The sequence below is a fragment of the Acomys russatus genome, chromosome 6 (assembly GCF_903995435.1).
Source record: "Acomys russatus chromosome 6, mAcoRus1.1, whole genome shotgun sequence".
NCBI lineage: Eukaryota > Metazoa > Chordata > Mammalia > Rodentia > Muridae > Acomys > Acomys russatus.
Genome location: NC_067142.1, coordinates 74,630,113 through 74,654,128, shown reverse-complemented (window position 1 = coordinate 74,654,128; position 24,016 = coordinate 74,630,113). Strand labels below are relative to the sequence as shown.

Genomic DNA, 24,016 nt, shown 5'->3' with positions numbered 1-24,016 from the left:
AAGTTAAGCCTTGTATAAAGTCATGATATTAAAATATTAAGAGAAAGTTGGGTAGTTCTCTGCTTCTAAATTATAACCCTGATATGGAAATTGACTGAGTGTCTCAGTTGTCTGTGAATTGTGAGTTTATATTCAATTTAAATTTTGTTTACTTTTGAACAAGTTGAGAGTGTGTTGAGCTCAAGCTACAATTTAACATTTCAGAATATAAATATAAAAGATAAAAGAACAATGAGAAACCTTATGCAAAATATAACACAATTGTCATCAGAATTCTATAGAAAGTCTAGAGAAGTTACTAAAATTAAAGGCTCAAGCAAAGGTGCTGGATAAATAACTGCCCAATAAAACTGCATCTCACGGCCTCTCCTCACCCAGCAGCACAACGCTGAAGCACTAGAACAACTCAGCCGCAGCACGGAGCACGGTGCGGGCGGTGGAGAGCTCTTGAAGAATGGAAGAAGCAACGACCGTGCCTACCAGGTGGACTTTCCTCATGTACATCTATAAATTCAGCGTAATTCTAATACACCAACATTGTAACTAAAGGGCCAAGAAGAAAAGGAGCACAGGAGCTGTGAGTGGCAGGCATCCTAAATCAAGTACCGAAAGTTTTAGGGTTACAGTGATTAAGACTTTGTGACTGAGACCTACGCAAGCAAAGTGCAGACAGTACTGCCGAGCCCAAGTGTTTATATGGGGAGAAAAGATGAGAGTCCTATTTCACACTCCACATAGTGATACATTTCAGTTTGATGAAAGTCTTAAGCGCATAAAAGCCCAAATTAAAAACCTCAGAAGAAAACATGGAAGAAAAACAACAGTTTCATAAAGAAAAACGACTTTAAAAACACAGAAAGCAGAAGTCACCAGAGAAAACTGACAAAGCTGTCCAAAAGTTTTGAAAACAAAAGGATAACACAAAATTTAAAAACTACCCTCAGACTGGAAGAAAATGATTGCAACCAATATACACAGCAAAGAACTCATAGCAAGACTTAAAAAAAAAAATTACAAAGCAAAACGGGAAAATTAGTAAAACAAATGGACAAAGGACATCAACAGGCAAATCATTAATAGCCAATGGACATATAAAAAATGTTAAATATGATTAGAAAAGGAAGAAACCCAAGTTAATACAAAAATGCTCCTTCATACCTATTCATTGGCAACACGTGGGTATCTGACTGTACCAGGAGCTGGCAGAAGTGTGGGAAACGAGGAGCTCTCACACACTGCTGGGGGGTGGGCAGGGTGGGGTGGGAAATTGAGCCAGGCACTATGGAAAACAATCTGGGAAGATCCAACTAGTTTGCACTCACACTGCCCATATGCAAATGCCAAAATGCTAAGATGATCATCCATCAGCACTGAGTCAGCAGTAAGGGCTGCAAGCTAGTGTTATCATTGTTTTGCAAAGCTCTAAACCACAGTTGATTTCTAAAAACAAAACAATGGAAAGAAATGTATTCTAGACCCAGGGCAATCCACAGAGATGATGTCACCATGTCACTCTTCCTGGTGGTGACTGATAAGGCCATTATGCAACACCTTTGGCTTAAAGCTCATATAGCAGATACAATTAATGAACTAAATGCACATTCTTTCAACTAGAATGGCCGATAGTCTTTGGGGGAGAGAACTGACCAATGAGCTGCTTCAAGTACTTGACTGACATGATTATTAACACGGCAGGCAGGATTAGCTGCCTGAGTGCCTGCTGGTTAGCTGAGCAGTTAGAACACATTACCCAGTTGCCCAGCGGCTCTATTGGAATGGCTGTAACCATTTCATTTGTAAGCTGTCTCTGATGCATCGATTAGTTGTATCCTGGCTTATTAAACTGATTAGAAGAATTAAAACACACGATCAAGAATGGTGCTTTCAATGCCATGTGCATATAGTTAGTATATAATAATGCCAATGTTTCCATAAATTTTGAAGGTAATGTTTACATAAGCATCTCTCCTCACATGTAACTAAAAACTACCATCAGCTATATTTTGCCTATTTCAGGTGAATGTGAGCTGTACTTTTCTATCTTTCTGTATTATCAAAATGAAACATAACTTATTACAGAATGTATTTAATTAGACAGATTTCACTTAAAAAATTCAATTCCCTTTTTGGAACCCGAGTACACAGTTGTGGAACAAGGCTGGCCCAGGGAGGCACCTCAGCTTCACTAGGTGTGGAAGGAGAGGTGGGCCTTGACTGGTTGTAAAACTTGATGCTCAGGTTCTGCAGGTAAGTGTTGTCAATGGGATCAGTCTAGGAAAATAAGTCAGGGAAGAAAAAAAAAAAAAACCAAAAAAAACCAAAACCCAAGAAATCACTTTTGAACAACATGTAACTCTTAAGGCATGATCATGACAACAATTCTTGAGGAGAATTAAAAACACAACTCAGTTTGAATGTTAAATTAGGGATGGTATTATGCAAAAGCACTAGTTATAGTAAAAAACATTTTGTTCAATATGGAGAACTGCTATAATCTGCAGCTACATGGGGCTTAGGAGCGAGTACTGACAAACATTAGGAGAAGCCCTGTACGGGCAATGGGCACAGGCAGGTGTTCAATCAGCTCCTAAACAGTAACCACGATTCCAGCCCCAAGCTTGCCATCCATCTCTTCTCATGAGCCTTGGCTCACGTTGTATACTATCTATACACCATGTAAAACTTTTGTATCTCACACACACCAGCATCATATAGGTGAAGTAGATGAGTACTTCATGAAGGCATGTGTTGTAGATTAGACATAATTCTGTCACAGACAATGACATTTAGTTCTTTTCCAGGTATTAATTGAAAGCAAAAGGAATTTAACATGAGCTTGGTGTTTGTCACTATTGTCAATCTTCTTATTTTATAGCAGTAAAATATTACATTCAGATGCACCCTTTAAAGCTAAATACTCAGAAACTGAAAGTGCTCTTGGTTAAAAGTTAGCATGACACATACTCATAGACAGTCTGTCCATTCGGTTACTAGGACTGAGTTTAAACAAGATAATTTGTTTTGAATGTAGTACATAAAAAAAGAACAATGCTCTAAGAAAAGACTATTCTTATTACTATGGCTGCACCTGGGTAGGGTGCATGATGGTGGACAACAGGCCCCTCTGAGCTGTCACTGATGAAAGATTTAAGTACAGATGTGAGAATATGAATTAACAAAGTAGATTCGAGCACTGATTAAAGCAATAAGGAGCCGCGTGTGTGAAGTTAAATGACCAAATAAAACCTCTTAAAACTCTAGGTTAGTGAGGAGAAATAGAGAGATCATAAAGTTTCCCAAACTCTAGGTTAGTGAGGAGAAATAGAGAGATCATAAAGTTTCCCAAACTCTAGGTTAGTGAGGAGAAATAGAGAGATCATAAAGTTTCCCAAACTCTAGGTTAGTGAGGAGAAATAGAGAGATCATAAAGTTTCCCAAACTCTAGGTTAGTGAGGAGAAATAGAGAGATCATAAAGTTTCCCAAACATTAACTTTCCAGCTCCCTTTTTTAAAATGCCAATTAGGGCTCCAGGTACCTGGTTTCTATGTCTAAGTATACATATGATTTTCTCAATTTGGGGCTATTTTTTCATGTACAGTTGGGTTGAAATATTGTGGTAGATAAGTTTCAAAAGGTAACTTCCTACAATTTTGAGTCACCAGGGATGAGAGCCTCAACGAGGAATTATCTAGATCAGGTTGGCTGTGGGCACATCAGTGAGAGGCCCTTTTGACTGTTAATGGATGTGTGAAGACTCAGCCCACTGTGGGCAGCATCATTCCCTAGGCATGGTGTCCTGAACTACGTAACACAAGAATAAGCTAGATGGGAGCAAGCAGGCACCACGAGTGCAGTGCTTCTCTCTGCTCTTAATTATCAATGTGGTGTGATCAACTTTGTGACTTCCCTACAATAATGAATGGAACTGTGAGCCAACTAAATTCTGTCCTATCTTGCTTTGCTCAAGTGTTGATTCTGATCTGGGAGGGGGTTTACTGTATTTTTTTGATTAAAATCACAAAACAGAAATAAAACCAGAACAAATACTGTTCTGGAGTTGTGAGATGTTGCACATATAAAGCAGTCAACTTTTGGTCAATATAGAGACTTGTTAAAATCTGGCAACCTTGCAGGAATTACATACTAGTATTGGCCAACACCAGGAGCAGGCTTCTTACGGGTACCCACCAAGGCCTCTGAGGTGGTGGACATAAACCACCATTAGTCCATGAGGTAAGGATTTGGTGAGAATAACCAACGTAGTTACTAATCAACTTAAGCCTTTCATTTTTAGATTTTAAAAACTGGAACTTCTGAGGGACACTAACTCCCAGCTCTGTGTGTGACACAGATGATCCCGTGAATTGGCAGGCTGTGCAAAGCTGTGAGTTAGGCAGCAATCCGCCTTTCCGCTGACCAACTAGTCCTCTGTGGTCTACCAAGGCGCCTCCACAGCAGGAACATCCAAATCCATAAGGGTCAGAGAAGCCAAGGTCAATTTTGTTGACAGTGAATTGTGAAAAGGAAGAGCGGAGTGAAAGAACCAAGTGAGACCCAAGACAAACTTGCCTGTTCACAGCTTTATTTGGGGACAGCTAAGGAGAAGGCAATCAGAGTATCAGCTGCATACAGCAGGAGTGTTTCTCACTTCCTACGTTCTCCTCTTTCTACTGCTTATTTAATTATATAAGCTTCAAGGTGAATAAGCAGTCCTGAAATATTTTACAGTAAGAACCTAAAATTGACTCAGTCACACAAGTTTTCTATGGAGTGTCTAAGTAGATTTGTTACACACTGAAAGACGTGCTATTTAAAGAATAATTAATTTTTTTTTCATCTATCATCAAAGCCTGGAGTCCTAGTGCTTGACCCCAAGACAGAAAATCCTGGGTTCAAGTGACTTACCTCTACATCTTGTGATTTAAACATCTCTAAAGCCAAGGGCAGAGAGCTTGCTGTTTTCCACTAATATGAACTCAAAATTTACATCAGGCCTACTCCCCAAGCCATGGCAATGTGGGCTGACAGACGGAGCCCAATTCTATACAGCCCAGTGCTAGAACCAAAACATACACCTGCACCACTGTCCCAGTATGTGAGTGAATAGGAGTTTCCATCACAGAACTGGCAGCCTATTAAACAAGGTCCCTGTGTCACCAACCAAACCAGAGTCAGGTGCTGAGGCAAAGTGACATAGCAGTGAGACACTAGAGAAAGGATAAGATCCATTATCAGTGTAATTTGTCATGTATTAATTTGGCTTTTCTTCTTAACTAGTCTTCACTAATTAGTGACAATAAAAGAGAATAAAAATGAGGAAATAACAATAGCTTTCTTATATACATAAAGTTAATTCAGGCTAAATAGAAAAATACAGTTATATTTTAGAAAGAGAAAGCAGTATTAATTATAATAAAACAGAACAACAAAGAATCGCTATATTGCTTCTTAGAGCTGTATGCTCTCAAACTAAACTCAACTTCATTTAAAAATAAAATTAGTTTTCTTTTTAAAAAGAAACAAAGTAACTACATTGGAGTAATGTTTTAAAGTAGCGTTAAGTAGGAATATTAAAAAGTCCAACTATATCATTTATAATAAATCCTGATTTCTGAAAAATTCTTAACTATGAAGTTTAAAAATTATCACTTTACTTTTCTACTGTAGTTCTCATAAATGCAAGGAACAAAGCATAATAAAAATGCAAACACTCATGGCAAAAAGATTTTGAACATCAAACTAAAAAAGAACAGTTCCAGGTCTTTTTAAAAGATTCTATTAACATCAGAGAGCTAAGGCAAATGGTCATATCATTTCTGGGCTGCTGCAGGTATTAATATTATCTCAAACACAGTTTAACAAGACAAATGAAAAAAACATATCACATATTTTCTTCATCATAGTTTTGATTATCACCACAGGACTGTGGTTTTCAAAATGTTAATAATTTTAACTATAGCTGTAATTAAATCCTAATCATTACCATGTATTTGTAATTAATGGTTTATTCTTACCATTAAAATGCACTTAACTTAATTAAAAATTCAGAATATTCATTAAATATGCTAGAAATGCAAGATTAACTGACAACAATTCATAATACACATATAGATAACATTTTTACACAAAGTACTCTAAAAATTTGAAGAGAAATGTAATCACTATTACTATATTTAACCCATGGACACTCTTGAAAATATTACAGCATTAAGTCTAAGTCGTTAATTGAATTACTTATGTAGCAAAAGCCAACAAATATAATATACATAAAATGCAGAGTTATGTCAAGTTATTTTGATGATTATAAAAACAACCATAAAAGGGTAAATAGTAAAAAACAACGCATACTATTAATGGATGACATACTCTGGTATTGTTCAAAGAAAGACCTTAGAAACAAATCTTAATGTAACAGTGTAAAAACTTCAATCAATATTTTAAAACTATAATCCACTGCGAATGGATATTTTTATAAAAATACGTTTTCCTATTTTTGTTAACTCATTTTTCCTAAGGAAACATATTTTAATGAGTCATTCTAATGAGTAGGGATTAAGAGACATTTAATATACTGTTAGGGTTATTATGTTCTACTAGTTTAAAAGTGTGTGTGTGTGTGTGTGTGTAAAACGAAAAGCTGAATATTTTGAGTTTTTTTTTTCACAACGCATGACAGCACCTTGTGAAAAGTCCATAATGTTTCCTGAATGTATTAAGATTTTTCTGGCAAGTTATCCTCACAATATATATTTTAAAGTTGTATAACAAAATATTTTTCTTTCCAGGACAAGGCAACTGTATGGTTTTTAGATGATTTCACCAAGAGTTCCTCAAATTACACAGCATGCTTCTCCAGTAAGCAACAACTAAGACAATTCATGGCGAACACTCCTCAGTGTTGCCTCACACATCACAGGATGGCCAGAGCGCCATGCAAGCCGCAGCACTCTCACATGCAGCTGTTTTAAGTAAAAGAGGCTGATAGTTGATATAGACGATGAACGACAACTTAGTAAACACTCAGCTTGCATCTAATATATTGCTTGAATCAGGAACTATAATTTGAAATAAAAATCCATTTTCATCAAATTTGTTTTTAGCTAGATGCAGTCTTGAAATAAAGACTTCAATGCTTTATATCCAGAACACTTAAAACCTTAAACTTTTAGTGAACTTGTCAATTCTGTTAACTGAGCTTATGACCAATCTCCAGTATTATAGAAATGCTATTTCATCTGGAAGACAGTAAATATAATATTGTATTATCCGGAAACAAGTCATAATAAATTACTTAAGGTTATAGCTTCAACTGTAATCTTACTAGTTGTAAATAACATAACTTATTAGCCTTTATGGAAATTTTCTCTTGAAGTTATTTTCAATATACTGACTTGAACATTGTTGGTTCTTTATAGTCTCTGCTCCAAAGTCTAAAGAACAATCTGAAATGGGACAGTCTGTATTTTTCGTATTAAAAGAGTCAATTGGAACTCTCTCCAGTCATTTGCACCCATGCATTAATAATACCATTTATAAGTTTTTCATATAGTATGCTTAAATTAAATACTAGTCAATAGAACTTTAAGTCTTCAAGAAAAAATGATGTTTCATAGCACAGAAATTGACAATACTAGGGCATTTACTTATTTCTGTGCTATTTCAAGGGAAACAACTTTGAGTTTACAAAATCATTTAATTATCTGAAAAAAAATATATATGAAATAAAATGTCAAGGTTAGCCTCAAAGCCATGGTTAGGAATGGTAACTAGTTGTGTCTTACTGAAATAACAATGCTATGACCTTGTCCCAAAGACTACTTTTACTATGCCACCGAAATGTTCCCATTTAATTACTGGCTAATTTACAATTCTCTGATTATGTCCTTTACAACCATACTACTTTACAAATAAAAAAAAAAGTCAGCTACTAAACCAGAAAGAACTGAAGGAAGCCAGGAAAGGAGACAAGCAAGGCATACAAATAGTGAAAATCACAACACAAAGCAAACTGTAGGTGATGTTAAGCTCACAGGTTCTGGTAAACGGTGGCTTACTGAGATGCTGTCGTATAAACATACAGGAGTAAGAATAAGAAGCACAGAGCACTCATCTCCCTCAGTTTTTTTCTTATTTCCTGAGTCCAAGTATCTAGTGGCCTAACTCTCTACACTTCAGAACAGTCAAGACATCTGTAGAAGCAGGAATTGTTTATGGACCCTAAACAACAGAGCCCACAGAACTCACAGGTCTAGTGAGTGCACAGTGACCGCCCAAGTACCCAGTCACTGCTGAACAGTAGTCTATAAAGTTATCTGCAATGCTAGGGTTATTCACATGTATGTGACAACAGCCGACCATGAGCTCAGAAAGAACACAAGACCACTGGCCATCCTATGTTCACCTCCCACGTTCACCAGGAAGTACTTCATCTCAACCCCTCTCTATCTAGGAACTTTGGAACAAAGGTGCCTGCTCATCAGGAAGTTGACAGGTGGAAGTTGACAGCTTGAGTCTCCCAGTGAGTGTCTTTAGTGCTATTTAACACAGTGCATGTAAAGCCAGTCCAACAGTCCAACAGTCGTGGAGAACTACTGTTTCTCTATGGTGTGTATGACAGGATGGTTTATAAAAACCTGAGATCTTCCCATGTACTAATTCCCCACTGGGGCATCCTAGAGCCACACAGGACAGGGGAGTGGCTGGTCACACAGCATGGAACCAGCACTGGCAACGGAAGGTGTTTCCAGTGTTAATAATGCATAGAAACAATCTTTTTAAATCTTGAAATTATCTTAGATTACAAAGAATTCATTATTAAAATTATTTTCCTTAATGTATATTGTGTAAGATATTTAGTGAAATTCTTTTGACATGCATTAAATTAACACATCTATGTCACAATTTTTCTGGAACCGATCTATGTAAAATCTATGGTCCACAAATTGCCTCAGCACTTTACACATTTGTTTGTATCAGATTTTCTCTGAGGAACTCATTTACCTTGTATCTGAATACTTAGAAAGTATATTTTTAAAATGTATCTTACTATTTTGATGACTTAGCTATATAAATATCCACGAAGAACATTCCTAAAGCTCTGCAGCCAAAGCCAATATGGAGGGAGGGAGAGAAGCAGAGGGAGGAGAGGAGTGGCAGCAAGAGCACAGCACATGCATGCAGCAGTGAAATGGCACATGGCACATGGCACATGCTCAAGGGCTCTGCAGCCAAGGGTAAAGGGCAAGAGCTATGCAGTAGGCACTGGGACAGCACACAGTGCGAGAGTCTCTTACACGTCTGCCTCTGCTAGCTGGAGTACAGGACGGGGAGCGCTTCAACAGAGAGAGAACACCACGTTACACATATTCACAAGGAAGGCTCCACACCCTCTGTACCAACACAGCATACAAACATATGCACAAAGCCACTGGCTTGATATGTTCAAGGACATATATACCCAGGAAAAACTGTAGGATAAAAACAGTAAGGAAACAGCTGCTCAGATGTGGTCTAAGGCTGAGGGTTTCGTTGGCACACACACAGTGATCCACATGGCAGCATGGACAATTTCAACAACAATAACAACAACAAAACCAGGTCTACTTAATTTTGAGTTACTGTTTGTAATTGTTTAATAAAATACAAGTATTCTATAAGTTTGAACCTAGCAACACACACACATTGCCCGTGAAATATATGATTAAGCAGCTCTGCTTTATATAGCTGCCTACCAACTCCTACCCTTTTCAAAGGTGACTTTTAAAACCATCAGCACTGACAATAGAGGAAACTAGAAACATGGTCCTATGCTGCCCACCTTGACTACACTTCCCCTTGAGATTGGCTATAAAAGAATAGAAAGAGGCAGTGGGTGAGAATGACAGTGAGATCAAGGCACTGTGATAGAAGGAGCCATGACTAAGATTCAATATTCTAGAGTAAGATTTTACACAAGGCTGAAGTTTACGCATAAGCTCTGCCAGCTGAGATAATCCATTTCTTCTGCTTGCTACAATATGAAAAAGAAAAGCAATATTAGGTGACCAGAAAGCTGGATGATGGATATAATATATTCTTCCACGTGTAAACTCTACATACTAGAACTTTAATTTCCATTTGTCCTCATCCTGTTGGCTACATAGATCACAAGACCAGGCCTAATGTGAACTAACCAGGGTTGGGCACATGGTATGTATGGAGCTGAGTGAAAAGACAAAGCCAGAGAAGACGCTGGTTTTCACAGAAGAAAGGATTATGTGATTTGTGTTACTGCTATTTGAACACAGGAGTGTCTTCCTTAAGAGATCGCCTGTCACGGTGCCCTCTATTTCTTTAAAGATGAACCTGACCCCTCTTAGGCGTCCTAAGAAATGCCAGGCAGATCCTTTATCTACACTTCTCTCTTCTCTAAAGATGAAAACCCTAACAGTCATACTTGATGAAGTCACTAATAGCAGGAAGATGTGATAAACAAAGACTTTTCCCCTTGGAGGACTGCTGTTGGCACTATTCCCCTTGGAGGACTGCTGTTGGCACTATTCCCCTTGGAGGACTGCTGTTGGCACTATTCCCTTGGAGGAGGACTGCTGTTGGCACTATTCCCTTGGAGGAAGACTGCTGTTGGCACTATTCCCTTGGAGGAGGACTGCTGTTGCCACTATTCTCCTTGGAGGAGGACTGATGTTGGCACTATTCCTTTTGGAGGAGGACTGCTGTTGGCACTATTCCCTTGGAGAAGGACTGCTGTTGGCACTATTCCCTTGGAGGAGGACTGCTGTCGGCACTATTCCCTTTGGAGGAGGACTGCTGTCAGCACTATTCCCTTTGGAGGAGGACTGCTGTTGGCACTATTCCCCTTGGAGGACTGCTGTTGGCACTATTCTCTTTGGAGGAGGACTGCTGCCGGCACTATTCCCTTTGGAGGAGGACTGCTGTTGGCACTATTCCAGTTGGAGGACTGCTGTTGGCACTATTCCCCTTGGAGGACTGCTGTTGGCACTATTCCCCTTGGAGGACTGCGGTTGGCATTATTCCCCTTGGAGGAGGACTGCTGTTCGCACAATTCCCCTTGGAGGACTGCGGCCGGCACTATTCCCTCGGATTCTATGATGTCCACACCCTGGTCAGGCCGCCCATCCAGCTCATCTCGTGCATCACAGCTGTAGAGTGCTGAGCACACACCCTGCTGTGCCTGATTCTTCTCTTTCCTGGGAGCAAAGTGACTGGAATTACATAACCTCCGTCTCTTATGCCAAAGCTGTTCTTATACACAGCAGTGACTACAGAGCTCAACCTGAAGGAAGGCATCCTGCTCCTGCCATCTTCTCATCCAGATAAAAATTCCAGAATTCACATAAATTGTGAATGAATAGTCAAAAAAAACAAAACAAAACAAAACAAAACCAAACCAAACCTCAGGAAAAATTGTGACTAGAAGGATGATTCTGTGTCATTCTAAATAATGATAGGGTTTTTGTGTGTTTTGAGACAGGGTTTCTCTATGTAGCCTTGGCTGTCCTGGAACTTGTTCTGTAGACCACGCTGGCCTCAAACTCAGAGATTCACCTGCCTCTGCCCCCTGAGTGCTGGGATTAAAGGTGCACATCACCATGCCCAGTGAGATGATAATATTAATAGGCCCAAATAAAAGAATAAAAGTAGGAGAGGAGCAGAGGGTAAAATTGGAAGAGAGGGCTACTAGCAGTAAAACTGAGAATCCTGAAGGTAACCCTGGACTCGTGTGTGTGGTGTGTGTGTGTGTGTGTGTGTGTGTGTGTGTTACTGAGACGATAGATGATATGTAGACAACACCAAATTCAACCTGTGATTCTGCTTAACACAAACCTTCCTCTGTCCTAAAAGCAGAGGGTCCAGTTGCACATCAGCTCCTCAGCATTCTTCTTCATAGCAATGATGGGAGACAGAGGAGGATGGCGTTTGAGTTAGTTAAGCACCAGCACCTACCTAATACAGGGACAGTCAGACTATAAGCGTGATGCACAAATAACCAGATGCAGGATAGAGAACATCAAGACTCAATTATTCCTTAAACATCTAAATACCTAACAAAGAGAGCTACTGAGTGTGGATTTTATAGTGTCTTGGATGTGGAATACGAACATATAAAGACTCAAAGCTACTACTGAAACCTAATTTTACTATGACTTTAATAATAAAACCAGAAAATAGCGAACACTAGGAAACATGTTATGAACAACGAACAAAAGAAACAAGAGGATTATATCATAAAGCATAAATTAAGAACAGAACACTTTAAAAAAAAATGGGAGCTTACTGCTAGCCTTCCTTCTAAAATAAAAACATGTCATTTCCCAATAGTAATGGGATTCCAATTCCAAAGAAGACACTGTGGTTCTATTATAGCTAGTGAAAGTCTAAGGAGTAAAGATCAGAGAGAAAGCATGTAAGTGAAATTAACACTGGTTGACAAGAGATGGTGCGAAAGAGCAGAGGAGACAGGAGAACCGACCTACTAAGATATACTGAGCTTGTTGGTGGCATTACACAATTCTCTTACATAGTCAAACCACTTTATGAGAGTAGTTCCGTAGCTACAGCTATTTGTCAGCCGAGCAAACCTTGGCGCACAGAGGCCAGGCTCTCTCTTTCAAGCTCAGTGCTAGAAAGTGGGACAGGCAGCTTCCTAGGAGCCTTGGGAAAGGCAGAACATGAGGAGGATTTAGCAGTTTGTGCACTCAGCTCCTTCTCACGTGTGCTACGAGTTCCGTGTCCTATTGTAAAAGTCAGCTCGGAGTTTGAGAGAGTGTTTGCTGCAGAGCAGTTGCAGGGGCATCAGAAAGGGACCGTAAGGCTGGGAAGTGGACTCTCCTCACATCTGGAGAGGATGTGCAAGTAGGAGGCCGGCAGAGGGGAACACTTCACAGATCTCTATGGAGAAGTGTGCATTTGCTAAAAGACAGTTTTCTCAGGTTTTAGGATCTGAGCGTCTATGGGAAAGAAGAGGATGTGGGCACAGCACAAGTTTGTTTAGAAAAAGTAAGAATAGTTTATCAGTAAAAGGAACTCTGTAATTTACTCAAACTTTCTCTTCATTCTTTCTAATGTGAATAATGAAAATACAATATATTTTTTAACATATCAAGTAGCAGATTGCAACATGCAATGTGTGTGTGTCTTTTTTAAGGATAGTTATCTTTCAATTATACTATAGAATTGTCAGGCATAATCTATTGCTTTAGGAACAACAAAAAGATTTCCATTTTGGAGGGAAACAGGTTTTAGTATATTTTCAAACATATCCAGAAGCCTCTTTGTTGCTCAGGAATTTGAAAAAAATTATATAAAGAAAAAATTTAAGTGGGAAATTGTGCTGAAACCTTGAGTTTAATATTGTATTTTAACAAAATATTAGGAATAAAATATTTTATGAATTTCCCCTCATTTAAAAACAGTCTAGTGAAGCCAGGTGTGGTGGCGCATGCCTTTAATCCAAGCACTCGGGAGTCAGAGGCAAGTGGATCTCTGTGAGTTCAAGGCCAGCCTGGTCTACAAAGAGAGTTCCAGAACAGCTAGGGCTACACAGAGAGACCCTGTCTCAAAAAACCAAACCAAACCCAAACTTCAGTGTACATTGTTTACATTTTAACTCTTTCTTTTTCTAATGTTTTTCAAAGTCTGCATGCTCAACAGGCTATCAATGTTCTATGTCAAAGATCAGTGACCCATCTAAAGTGGAACAGAATATGCACAGAGCTGGCAGGGTAGATAGAAAACAAATGTATCACACACTTACTAGAAACTTCTAAGTTATTAAATCTACAGAATTAATTCAGATAGAATATAATAATGCAGCCAATTTATGGGGGCATACAGTGCACATGTTTACTTAAACTCACTTTCCACATTAAAAGAGGAATCTGTTCATATTAAAATAGATATATACTCTTACTGTGTTATGATAAAACTATGAGAATTTAACTTTTAAAATGTCACTTTTTGATTATTCCAGAGGCTTATTTTAAACCAACATAGAAAGAGCAAGGTGCTAAAAAGAAAAGAACAAAGTAAAATAGAAACCATGAAAAACAAAAATGAAGACTATATCATATATGGTGACAGCACTTAAGTAAGCATTCTAGTCTTTCCTGAAAAGAATGGAAACACAGAGATTCACCCAAGGCCAAAGCGTTTAGTGCTTTTTAAACTTTATTACACTTAATAATGATAGACTATTATATTTAAGATATGGAAGCATTTGGCTCACATAAATTTCCAAGTGATATTTCTAAAACTGGTTGCATTACTAGGCAAATTCTTCAAATCAATTCACTGATCTCTTTTACTGAAGGATGCATTGGTTTGAAAATCAAAGACTTACGTCATCCAAAAAATCAATCAGTGAGGATGAGGAAGAAGAAAAGGAATCCTATTTAACGAATTCAGCAATAAAAAAAAAAAATAGAAAATAAGGATGAAGCAATTTAATACAAACAAATAATAAATTAAAAACTTGTAAAACAATTGAAAAGCAAATGGCATTTGTTCAAATAAATAAGTGAGAAAAGTAGTCATTGTCACTGTTGTCAAGGAGCTTAGGGATTACTTTTCAAAGCATTAGGGATTACTTTTCAAAGCATGATTGTTCCTACCTTCCCCAGAGAAATGAAATTCCACTACTGATCCAAAGTAATAAAATGAAACCTCACGGCAAGTCACTGATAATTAAATTAATGGTACACTTTTGCAAATAGCAGGTGAAACAGGTCCTCAGAATCTGTGCTTTTGGTTCTGCATGCTGGAATACAAGCAGTCTGGGGGACCCTGTGTCCTGAGGCTACAGCATAGCTCCAGTGTTTAGAGTGGAGCCTCACACACAAACACCCCAGGGTCTCTACCTGCCCAACAAGGAGGTAAACAATAGCTTACATTTTCTGACATAAAACATACTTTGGTATTATATTGATTTTTTTTCTGACAAAATATTTAAATAATAAGGTAAGAAAAGACAAAGAGTACAAACTCACTATTTCAGAGTGCAGGTAACAGAGTGCAGGTTAACACTTTTATTGAAAAGCATTTCTTACTGCATACTTCTTTAAAAGGAACTGACTTGGAACACGGGCCAGCAGTGAGCTACTAAGAGTGCTCACACTTTCACTTATTTTCATTTTTATCATGCCTCTAAGCTTTGGAGAAAAGGAATCTTCAAATGTTGGCATTTGCTCTGCACTCACTGTTTCTTAGGGGGTTGAAATTGCTTTTAGGTCTAATAATAACTTTTGGTTTTGGACTTTCTTAGACGTTTTTATTACATACAAGTGTGGGCATACTTTCCAGAATATAAACATATTCTTCCCTTACATGGTTTTATTCACTTATTTATATGATACTAGGTTCTCTTATATGGCTGCAATACAAGTTTTACTATATGTAAATTTTAGATGCCAGAGTGAATTTTAAATAGACCCCAGAAGGAATTCAGAGCAGTTACTTACTTCAAATTGATCCAGAGCATCGGTAGGCGTATTCAAAAATGCCAAGAAAGAGTGCTGTGAGTCTTGGTGCTCTATACCTAGAAGACAGCAGCAACTCTTTTTTAAAGTAGAACAATTAAAACTAATTTTCATGGGTAACCTCTCTTGTCTCAATCTATTAAAGAGCTAAAAAACTATTTCAAGGCTGATTGTATTTACTCTACATAGTTAAAAAAATAAAATACATTAGAGTTTCTCAGACTCAACAGTTAAACCAGACTATCCCCCATGACAGTCCTCTGTGCCACTAGTTAACACATTCGTTTCTCCATCTAGTACAGCGGTTCCAACCCTGTGGGTTGTGACCCCTCTGGGGGTGGAAACCCATTATGCAATTTCCCTGTTCTGCACAGTGTAAGCAGACACAGAGACCCACGCAGCTTCATCCTTGCCTACATTATGGAGATGGGAAATGATGGAGTAACTCTGAGCCCACGCAAAGCCCATTAATTAATCCATTGTGACGGAGACCTTTGTTAGAAACATGGGTTTTGGATAACTGTATATACAGTATCTTTTTACTAAAATAAGTCATACTCTGAATTTATTTTTTCTAAATCATCACCTTCCAGGTCTACATGATGGAAAAACTGTGTTAGAAGTTCATATCATAGGGTTATGACATGCTGTGAGCTAGTTCCATGTAAAAAGAATAAAAGTTCTCAAGAAAATAGTAATAAATTCTGGGAGATATCATAGGACAAGCAATGTAAGCACCACACTAGAAAAAGACAACAGATATCCAAATAACTCTTCATTCCTGAAACTATCGATAATGAGTTAGTCATCTTAGTTATTTTATATATTTCCCCTGACTGTCAGACTTCATACACTGTAGGCACACAGAAAGCGCTAAAAAAATGTAATCTTAGCAGTTAGGGGAGAGGGCGAGAGGACTGTGAACTCAGGGACGCCATGGGCTGCTCAGCAAGACCCTCAAACCCTCTCCTCTCTCTCCAGTTTCTTCACGGAGTTCTTATGTTAACAGGCAGCACCGCTGCTCAAGTAACTACATTATGACACGTGAGAACATTATCAATACATCACAAAATACTGCTACCCTAGGCTCAAAAGTTACTCAGGAAATATTTTCTAACACTGAAATAAGTCAAATTTATGACCCTGAGCTGAATTATTAAATTTAATAATATTGTGAAACCAAAGGTTAATTTCAGAATTCTGATAAGACTTTGTTCATATATCTGTGACTAAAGCTTCTTAATATGATGTATATTAACTAATATATAATAACTCACGCAGTCTGCATGTGTGTATGTGCATACATGCATGTACGTGTGCGCGCCTGCCTGTTGTTGTGTATGCACTCTCAAGGGTGAATGTATGTGTGGTTGCTAATGTGAAGCCTTCTCTGTCTATGCAGTAAGGCAGCTCTCATGCAATAGAGGACTCTGACACAAGCACACAATTCTCATACCCTTTTCAGATCTAAGCTCTTCAGTATCCTTTATCAGCTGCTCAATTTCGGACAGCAGTTCCAAGTTCTTCTTCTCTGAATCTTTCAGTTTACTTAAATAAGCAGGGGAAGAAAAACAGTTGTTAATTTTGTGTAGCTGGGCTTGCTCGGTTTAAATGTCTGTGAGGCTAAATTAGAAGGCTGTAGACTACTGCATACAAGACAAATACAGCCTCCCACCTGCTATAATGCAAAGTAATAAAGCAAGCTGGGCTCATTCACTTCTGTAAAGAGGATGGCTTCCAGGGCTGGGACGCAGCTCGGTAGCAGAAGACTTGCCTGGCACGTGTGAAGGAAGCACTAGCTCAACTCCCAGCACTGAAAAGCGCGAGAATAGGATTGCTGCTGCTACTGCTGCTGTGACCACAGGGCTGAGCAGAGGAGGAGGCTACACGGGTCTTTATAGGAAAAAGTTTGCTGACCCTGAGCTGAATTATTAGATTAACTTTAGAATTCTGTTAGATGGTGTTCATATAATAACAGGTAGCCAGAGCACATACACAAGTTTATCTTTCAATATGTGTGAACCCCAGTCACAATACCGAAAACGATGTTCAGTAGCTCCTCATGCAAGGGTTACTTCATGTTCTCCAGAAAAATTTCTTCTAATGCTTCACAAGCATATTAAGCAAATCATACTTAATTTGTGCCTGTGTCATTTACAACAAAACGTTCGTAATTAAACAGGAGTGTGTGTCTGTCCTTCAATAAGAAAATAATGACTAGAGCATTAAGTCTTAAGGTGTATCACCACTCAAAATTCAATTTGTAGCCCTGTGTTTCTTCTCATGCTTTTGGAAGTTTTGATATTTTTGAGCCAGATGGATTTTTAAATTTATAGTTTCATTTTTAATGTTACAATTGTTCCACTGTTACCCACTAACTGATTTATTTATCTTTATTCACATGATGTATGTGTGCCTGCATGAAATTACGTGTACCACATACATGCAAATCAGTAAGGAGGCCTGAATGTTTCAAATACTGTGGAACTAGGGGTACAGGCAGTTGTGAGGTGCTAAAAATCTGGTGTTGGTCCATGCAAATCCATTAAGAACTTGCTATTGCTGGACCATCTTTCTAGTTGCATGACTTATTTTTGAACCATCTTTATATCTAATCCAATTAAAAAGTTTCATTTCATTATTTATGTATCTGAAATAGATTTTGCTTTCCTGTTGTGACAAGAATTGAGGGGATATATTTACTAGCTAACATCCCTGGATACTAGGCATTTGCTTATTTTTTTTTTAATGATTTATTTATTATGTATACACTTGCATGCCAGAAGAAGGCACCAGATCTCATCATAGATGGTTGTGAGCCACCATGTGGTTGCTGGGAATTGAACTCAGGACCTTTGGAAGAGCAGATGGTGTTTTTAACCTCTGAGCCATCTCTCCAGCCCCCCCATTTGCTTATTTTTAAATAAATAAAGGAACCTGGAAAATAATCATAATTATTTTGCTGTGACAAAACTCAACATCTTAACTCCCCAAATAAACAAACAAAAAACACCCACAAAATTTAACATCAATAAAATGACCTTTTATAAAAGGCCTGTGGTAGAAGCTACATTTCTCAGATGTTTGCATTTCATTCTGATGGTAAGGTTGAATTCTATACAGAATGTGAGAGGACTTTAGATTTAACAGAATAAAATTTGAGTTATCTAAACTTTAAAAATGAGGAGAAAAATTTAGAAAACAGAGTATTATTTAAAACTAATAACCTATCTATTGGATAAGCCTGAAGAAAACAAGGCTATATAAGATTTTGACCAGAATTATGTTTTCTTTTTCAAATCCTGACGATGTTTTCTGGTCACCACTTTGTGTGTGTCTAGGTGTGCGCTAGATGTGAAGGGCAGAGGTCAGCCTCAGGGCCTCCTCAGTAGCTCTTCACCTGAGTTCTGGAGAGATACTTTCACACTGAATTTAGAGCTCACTGGTCTGTCTGGGTAGACACCTAGCTGGTAAGCTTCCAGAATCCTCCTGTCTCTCTGCCTTTTCAGCCCTGGGATCACAGGCAGGTGCCAGAGCTCCCAGCATTCTTTTCTTTTAATGTAAAATTCAAACTTAGGTCTTCATGCCTGTAAGGCAAGCACTTTAATGACTGAGCTGTCACCCCAAACTTGTTCATCACTTTTGTCGGGGGGAGGGGGTGCTGGGCAGAGTGGGGCTCAGACCCAGGGCCTTGAGATGGCAGGCAAGCACTACACTACTGAACTGTATTCCCAATCTTCTGGTCATCACTTTTTTTGTTTAAAAAGCAAAAACAAAACCATCAGGTAGTCAACTAAACACGTAACTCTGTCCACACAGTTTTCAGCACTGTGATGACTACATCATTGATCCTTACCATTCTGTTATGATGTTGGACGCTTTGACTTTATTCAGCTCTTCCTGGATGGCTTGCTTAGCTCTTATTTCTGCATCCAGAGCAGACTGCAACTCTAGTCTAGCTGACATATCCAGTTTTGCAAAACGACGCATTTTCCAGGGCATATCCTATAGAATAATATGGTTATGTCTTAGTTCCTATATTTTTCTTAACATTAAATTTCATAATAAAAGTGAATCTAGCAGCTACTTTATTATCAATATGACTGAGTGGAGCTGATACATAATTTGTGAACATGCATTTTGTATTAAATAAAATAAATAACAATAAAAATGAACATAAATGAATATAAATAATGGCTTTTCTTTCCAGGTCTTTCAGTAATAACTAGCTATACAATAACAGCTACCAATAACATATTTTCTTAAATTGGAAAAGACCTAATATATTTCTCATGAAAACTTTTACGGCAGTCAGACTTGTTATGTGCTTTCTGCTTGCTAAAAGAGATGAGTCTCAAGTGAGATGGCAAAGCTTACTGTTGCTCGTGTCCCCAAACTGGAATTTCTTAACGCTTCCAATTCTTCAGTCATTTTAGAAGCTAGGGCCTGAAGATAGCCTCGCGCATCCTTCTCATCGCTCACCCTGGAACACACACGTACAGAGTCAGGCATGAAGCACACGGGAGAGAACAGAGACATTCCAGTGACGTATGTAATTAAGCTTCACTAGGAACCAAGTGCCAGAAACTTAGAGAGACTTAAAAGAACTCAGTTAAAAGACTCATCACACTACTGCTGCTGCCTGGGGGCAGATTTATTAACTATGCAGTTATGTGCAAATGGAAAATGGCAGGGCTTAGGAAAGCCCAAGTTATGTACACCTGATAACTTAGTAAATCAACCATGAACCACAAACAATGACCCTTTAGATCTCACAGTGGACAAGTGTAAGGCTGCTAAGATTTTTCATTATTTAGAGACTCACATTTTATCTCACAAAAACACATACTTTCTTTAAAGCTTATGTATACTATAGAATTTAGAAAATTTAAAACATGATATTCTGCAGAAATCAGAGTTATGTTATAACAAAACACCCCTGTTTTCTAAAAATATTAAATAATGAAATAAAGGTTAAAGCTTAAAGAAATCCAAGACCAGTTTCTAGTTACTAACTTAAGGTCAAAGAGCTGATTAAAAAAAAAAAAAACCCATGATTTTAGACAGAACATTTGTTAAATACTATTTTTTAAAAAATAAAAAGGTACAATGACTGTGGAAGAAACTCAAAGTTGACCTCTAGCCGCCCCCCATACATACTTTTTAAAGACAAATTTCCTACTGTTGAAATTTCTGGTTATTTCCGCCAGCATGGTGGCACATGCCTGTAATCACAGGAGGCTTAGGCAGATGGATCTCTGTGAGTTTGAGGCCAGATTGGTCTACAAAGTGAGTCTAGGACAGCCAAGGCTACACAGAGAAACCTTGTCTCGAAAAGCAAAAACAAAAACAAACAACCCCCCAGAAAATTCTGGTTATTTCAAACTGAATTATAGGCCAATAAATAAATGTATTATAATGCTTCATTATGACCTAAGTATATTTTATTTATATTCCTTCACAATTCTTACTACTTAGCGTTTTATGATGGCAATTATTTCACTGCAGTGTTTAGATGTCGCCAGTCCTTTTTTTTCTTCTGCAAGATCAAGAATTTGAAGTCAGCTATGAGTACATGGTGAAAACTGTCTTTAAAAATGAACGAAAATGAACTGAATAAATGAATGAAGAAGGAATCCTTCCTTCCTTTACTAGGCTCTTCCACTGTCATAGTCAATGGAAGCTTTGGAAAAAAGAGCTTACAAAGCACATTTTCAGCTCTATCCTTTATTATTATTCAGCTCCATTATAAATTTGGCTAAATGTTAAAATGACTCCCTTTAGAATAAGCCCAATGATGTGGGTATGAATTAAACATTAATGAACTAACAGTTCTGTTTTCTGGAATACACACTAATTTCTACAACCTGGGCACATCTCTAAGCAAAGATTAGCTCTCAGAAGAACTCTATGGTTTTAGTATATATATTTGTGTTATTAAAGTTACATATAATACTTTATTGACTTTTCATTTAAGAAGGGTATTAGAGAGCTGGGTCTGGTGACACACGCCTTTAATCCCAGCACTTGCTTGAGACCAGCCTGGTTAACAAAGCAAGTCCAGGACAGCCAAGGCTAAACAGAGAAACCCTGTCTTGAAAAAACAAAACAAAACAAAACAAAAATAAAAAAGGAAGGGTATTAGAAACCTGACAAAAGAAAGTTGAAATTTTATTAGACTGATATAATAACAGGAAAGTAAAAGCCTCAATAAATAATTAACTGGTTTGTAGCTATATAAAGGAACTATCAATTTTGACATAAATGTTGAGATAGGTAAAGATTTAAATAAATATAAGTTATTAGGAAATAAATCTTCACTAGAATCCATTTTCTCCATGTAGTATAAAACATGAACATTTTTATAAGCATGGTAACAACCATTTAGTAAATTAAAATGACAAAATTCATAGGTCAAATATTCAGGGGCTGGAGATATGGCTTGGAGGTTAAGGGTGCTGTCTGCTCTTGCAGAGGTCCTGAGCTCAATCCCAGCAACCATGTGGTGGCTCACAACCATCTATTATGAGATCTTGTGCCCTCTTCTTGTGTGCAGATATACATGCAGATGGAGCACTCACACATTAAACAAACAAACATTCAAAATAAGTTCTGAGAGTGTAGGAAACAGTTTGTGAAGGCAAGCCTCAATCATTTAAGGTTTTGAAATGCCATATGTGAACTGACACATTATATTTACAAACATAGTACTGCTCATCTACATTTTCCTACATTTGTTTTTTAATTTTAATTTTATTAATTTTATTAATTTATTCAGATTACAACTCAATTGTTAACCCATCACTTGTATCCTCCCATTCCTCCCTCCCGCTTTCACCCTATTCCCCTCCGCTAGGTCTAAGACCGAGGGGGACCTCCTCCCCCGCTATATGGTCATAGGCTATCAAGTCTCATCTGGGTAGCCTGCTTATTGTTTCTCTGAGTGTCACCAGGCCTCCCCACCAAGGGGAGGTGGTCAAATATGGGACACCAGAGTTCATATCAGAGTCAGTCCCCACTCTCCACGTAACTGTGGAGAATGTCCTGTCTGTTGGGTAGATCAGAGTAGGGGTTTGATGTTTACTACTTGTACTGTCCTTGGTTAGTGTCTTAAAATAATCATAAATATAGCAGTTTTGATCTTAGAGAATATCAAAAGCAAGGGAGAACATTCCTCTAGTTCTTTAAAGGCCTCTTTTCCATTCTTAGAAAGCTTAAAGTGACTTCATTTCCATGGCAAATGAAGACTATGAGTGTGTTAGGAACAACAACCCAGCCACAGCCCCCGCAGCCCCCGCAGAGTGTGGAGGACACTCACCACTGGATGATCTCTGTGATCTGGGCCTCCCAGTGTGCAACCGACTCTTTCTTGTCGGCTATGTCTTTGACCTCTTCTTCTAAGTGTTGGTTGCGCAGGCTTACGCTCTCATACAACGTGGTTAGCTGGAAGGCAGTTTGACACATGAGTGGCACTTAGACACCTGTTTTTCCACCTATTAATGCATAATCGGCCACTGAAAGTGTTTATTATCCCACATCACACTGAAGAGCTTACTAATAATGAACTCACTGAATTTTCCCACTTTCTTTGCTTTTCCCCAAACCCTACATGAAATTGGTTCCTATTGTGAATATTCTTCATCAACTTAAAAAAAAAATCACCCAGTTCTGCAGGCCAAGTCCTCTCTTCCTTCTTACTTCCTCATTCCCACCTCCTTTTTTCTGCAAATGTCCTGTTAGCTTTTTAAAAATTTATAAGAATTAGAAGCATATACAAAAATGGTTGTGAGCCACCATGTGGGTACTAGAAATCAAGCCCAGATCTTCTGGAGGAACAGCCAGCACTCTAACCCAGGAGATACAAAGCCCTCTTCTGGCCTGTATGAACATGATATACAGACATACAGGCAGGTAAAATATCTATATACCTAAAATAAAAATATAAAATATAAAATAAAATGAAACTGAGTACAAATGACTATCAGTCCAACAGAATGGAGAAAATAAAATAAAATAATGTACTTAACAGTTAAAAAAAAAAAAAAAAGGGATCCTGTAAGTGAATTCGTATGAGCCCAACACCTAACTTCAACAACTCCAATCTCTCAAGAGCAATCTTCTGTCACTTGTTCTCCAAGAAAAAGAATGCATTTAATCATATAAATTGATCTGTAAAATTTATTATTTTAAAATGAGGCTTTTATTTTAAATATAAACATTTGTACCTAAATTTAAATTTGGGGCGGGGAAGATGGCTCAGTCAGTAAATTTTTGCTTTGTAAGCATGAACACCTGAGACCTAGGCCACAGTGCACATGTAAAAAGGCCAAGTGCAGCAGGATGAACGTGGCACCTGCAACCCCAGTCTAGGGGTGGGGTAAGGACTCTTGTGGCTCACTGGCCACCCAGTCCAGCAGAAGCAGTGAGCTCCATCCAGTTTCAGCAGGAGACCTTAGCTTAACAAAGGGGGTGGGTGGGGAGAAAGATCTACCGAGACACATACCCACCCCTAACCTCTATC

At 38.1% G+C, this 24,016-nt stretch overlaps 1 protein-coding gene across 15 annotated transcripts in view; it reads right to left on the bottom strand.

Moving 5' to 3' along the window:
- Cdc42bpa (CDC42 binding protein kinase alpha) overlaps positions 1-24,016 on the bottom strand; it is a 208,192-nt gene that overhangs the window by 31,819 nt on the left and 152,357 nt on the right. For 5 of the 15 annotated variants that reach the window (XM_051148002.1, XM_051147993.1, XM_051147999.1 and 2 more), the window contains 7 exons: positions 22,814-22,938; positions 19,873-19,978; positions 19,352-19,500; positions 16,952-17,043; positions 15,478-15,554; positions 14,361-14,408; positions 9,295-9,333 (listed from right to left, as the gene is read on the bottom strand). In XM_051148002.1, coding sequence (XP_051003959.1) covers positions 9,295-9,333; positions 14,361-14,408; positions 15,478-15,554; positions 16,952-17,043; positions 19,352-19,500; positions 19,873-19,978; positions 22,814-22,938 — 636 coding nt within the window. The remainder of the gene's footprint in view (positions 1-9,294; positions 9,334-14,360; positions 14,409-15,477; positions 15,555-16,951; positions 17,044-19,351; positions 19,501-19,872; positions 19,979-22,813; positions 22,939-24,016) is intronic. The other 10 variants (XM_051147997.1, XM_051148005.1, XM_051148003.1 and 7 more) reach the window with 4 other exon arrangements.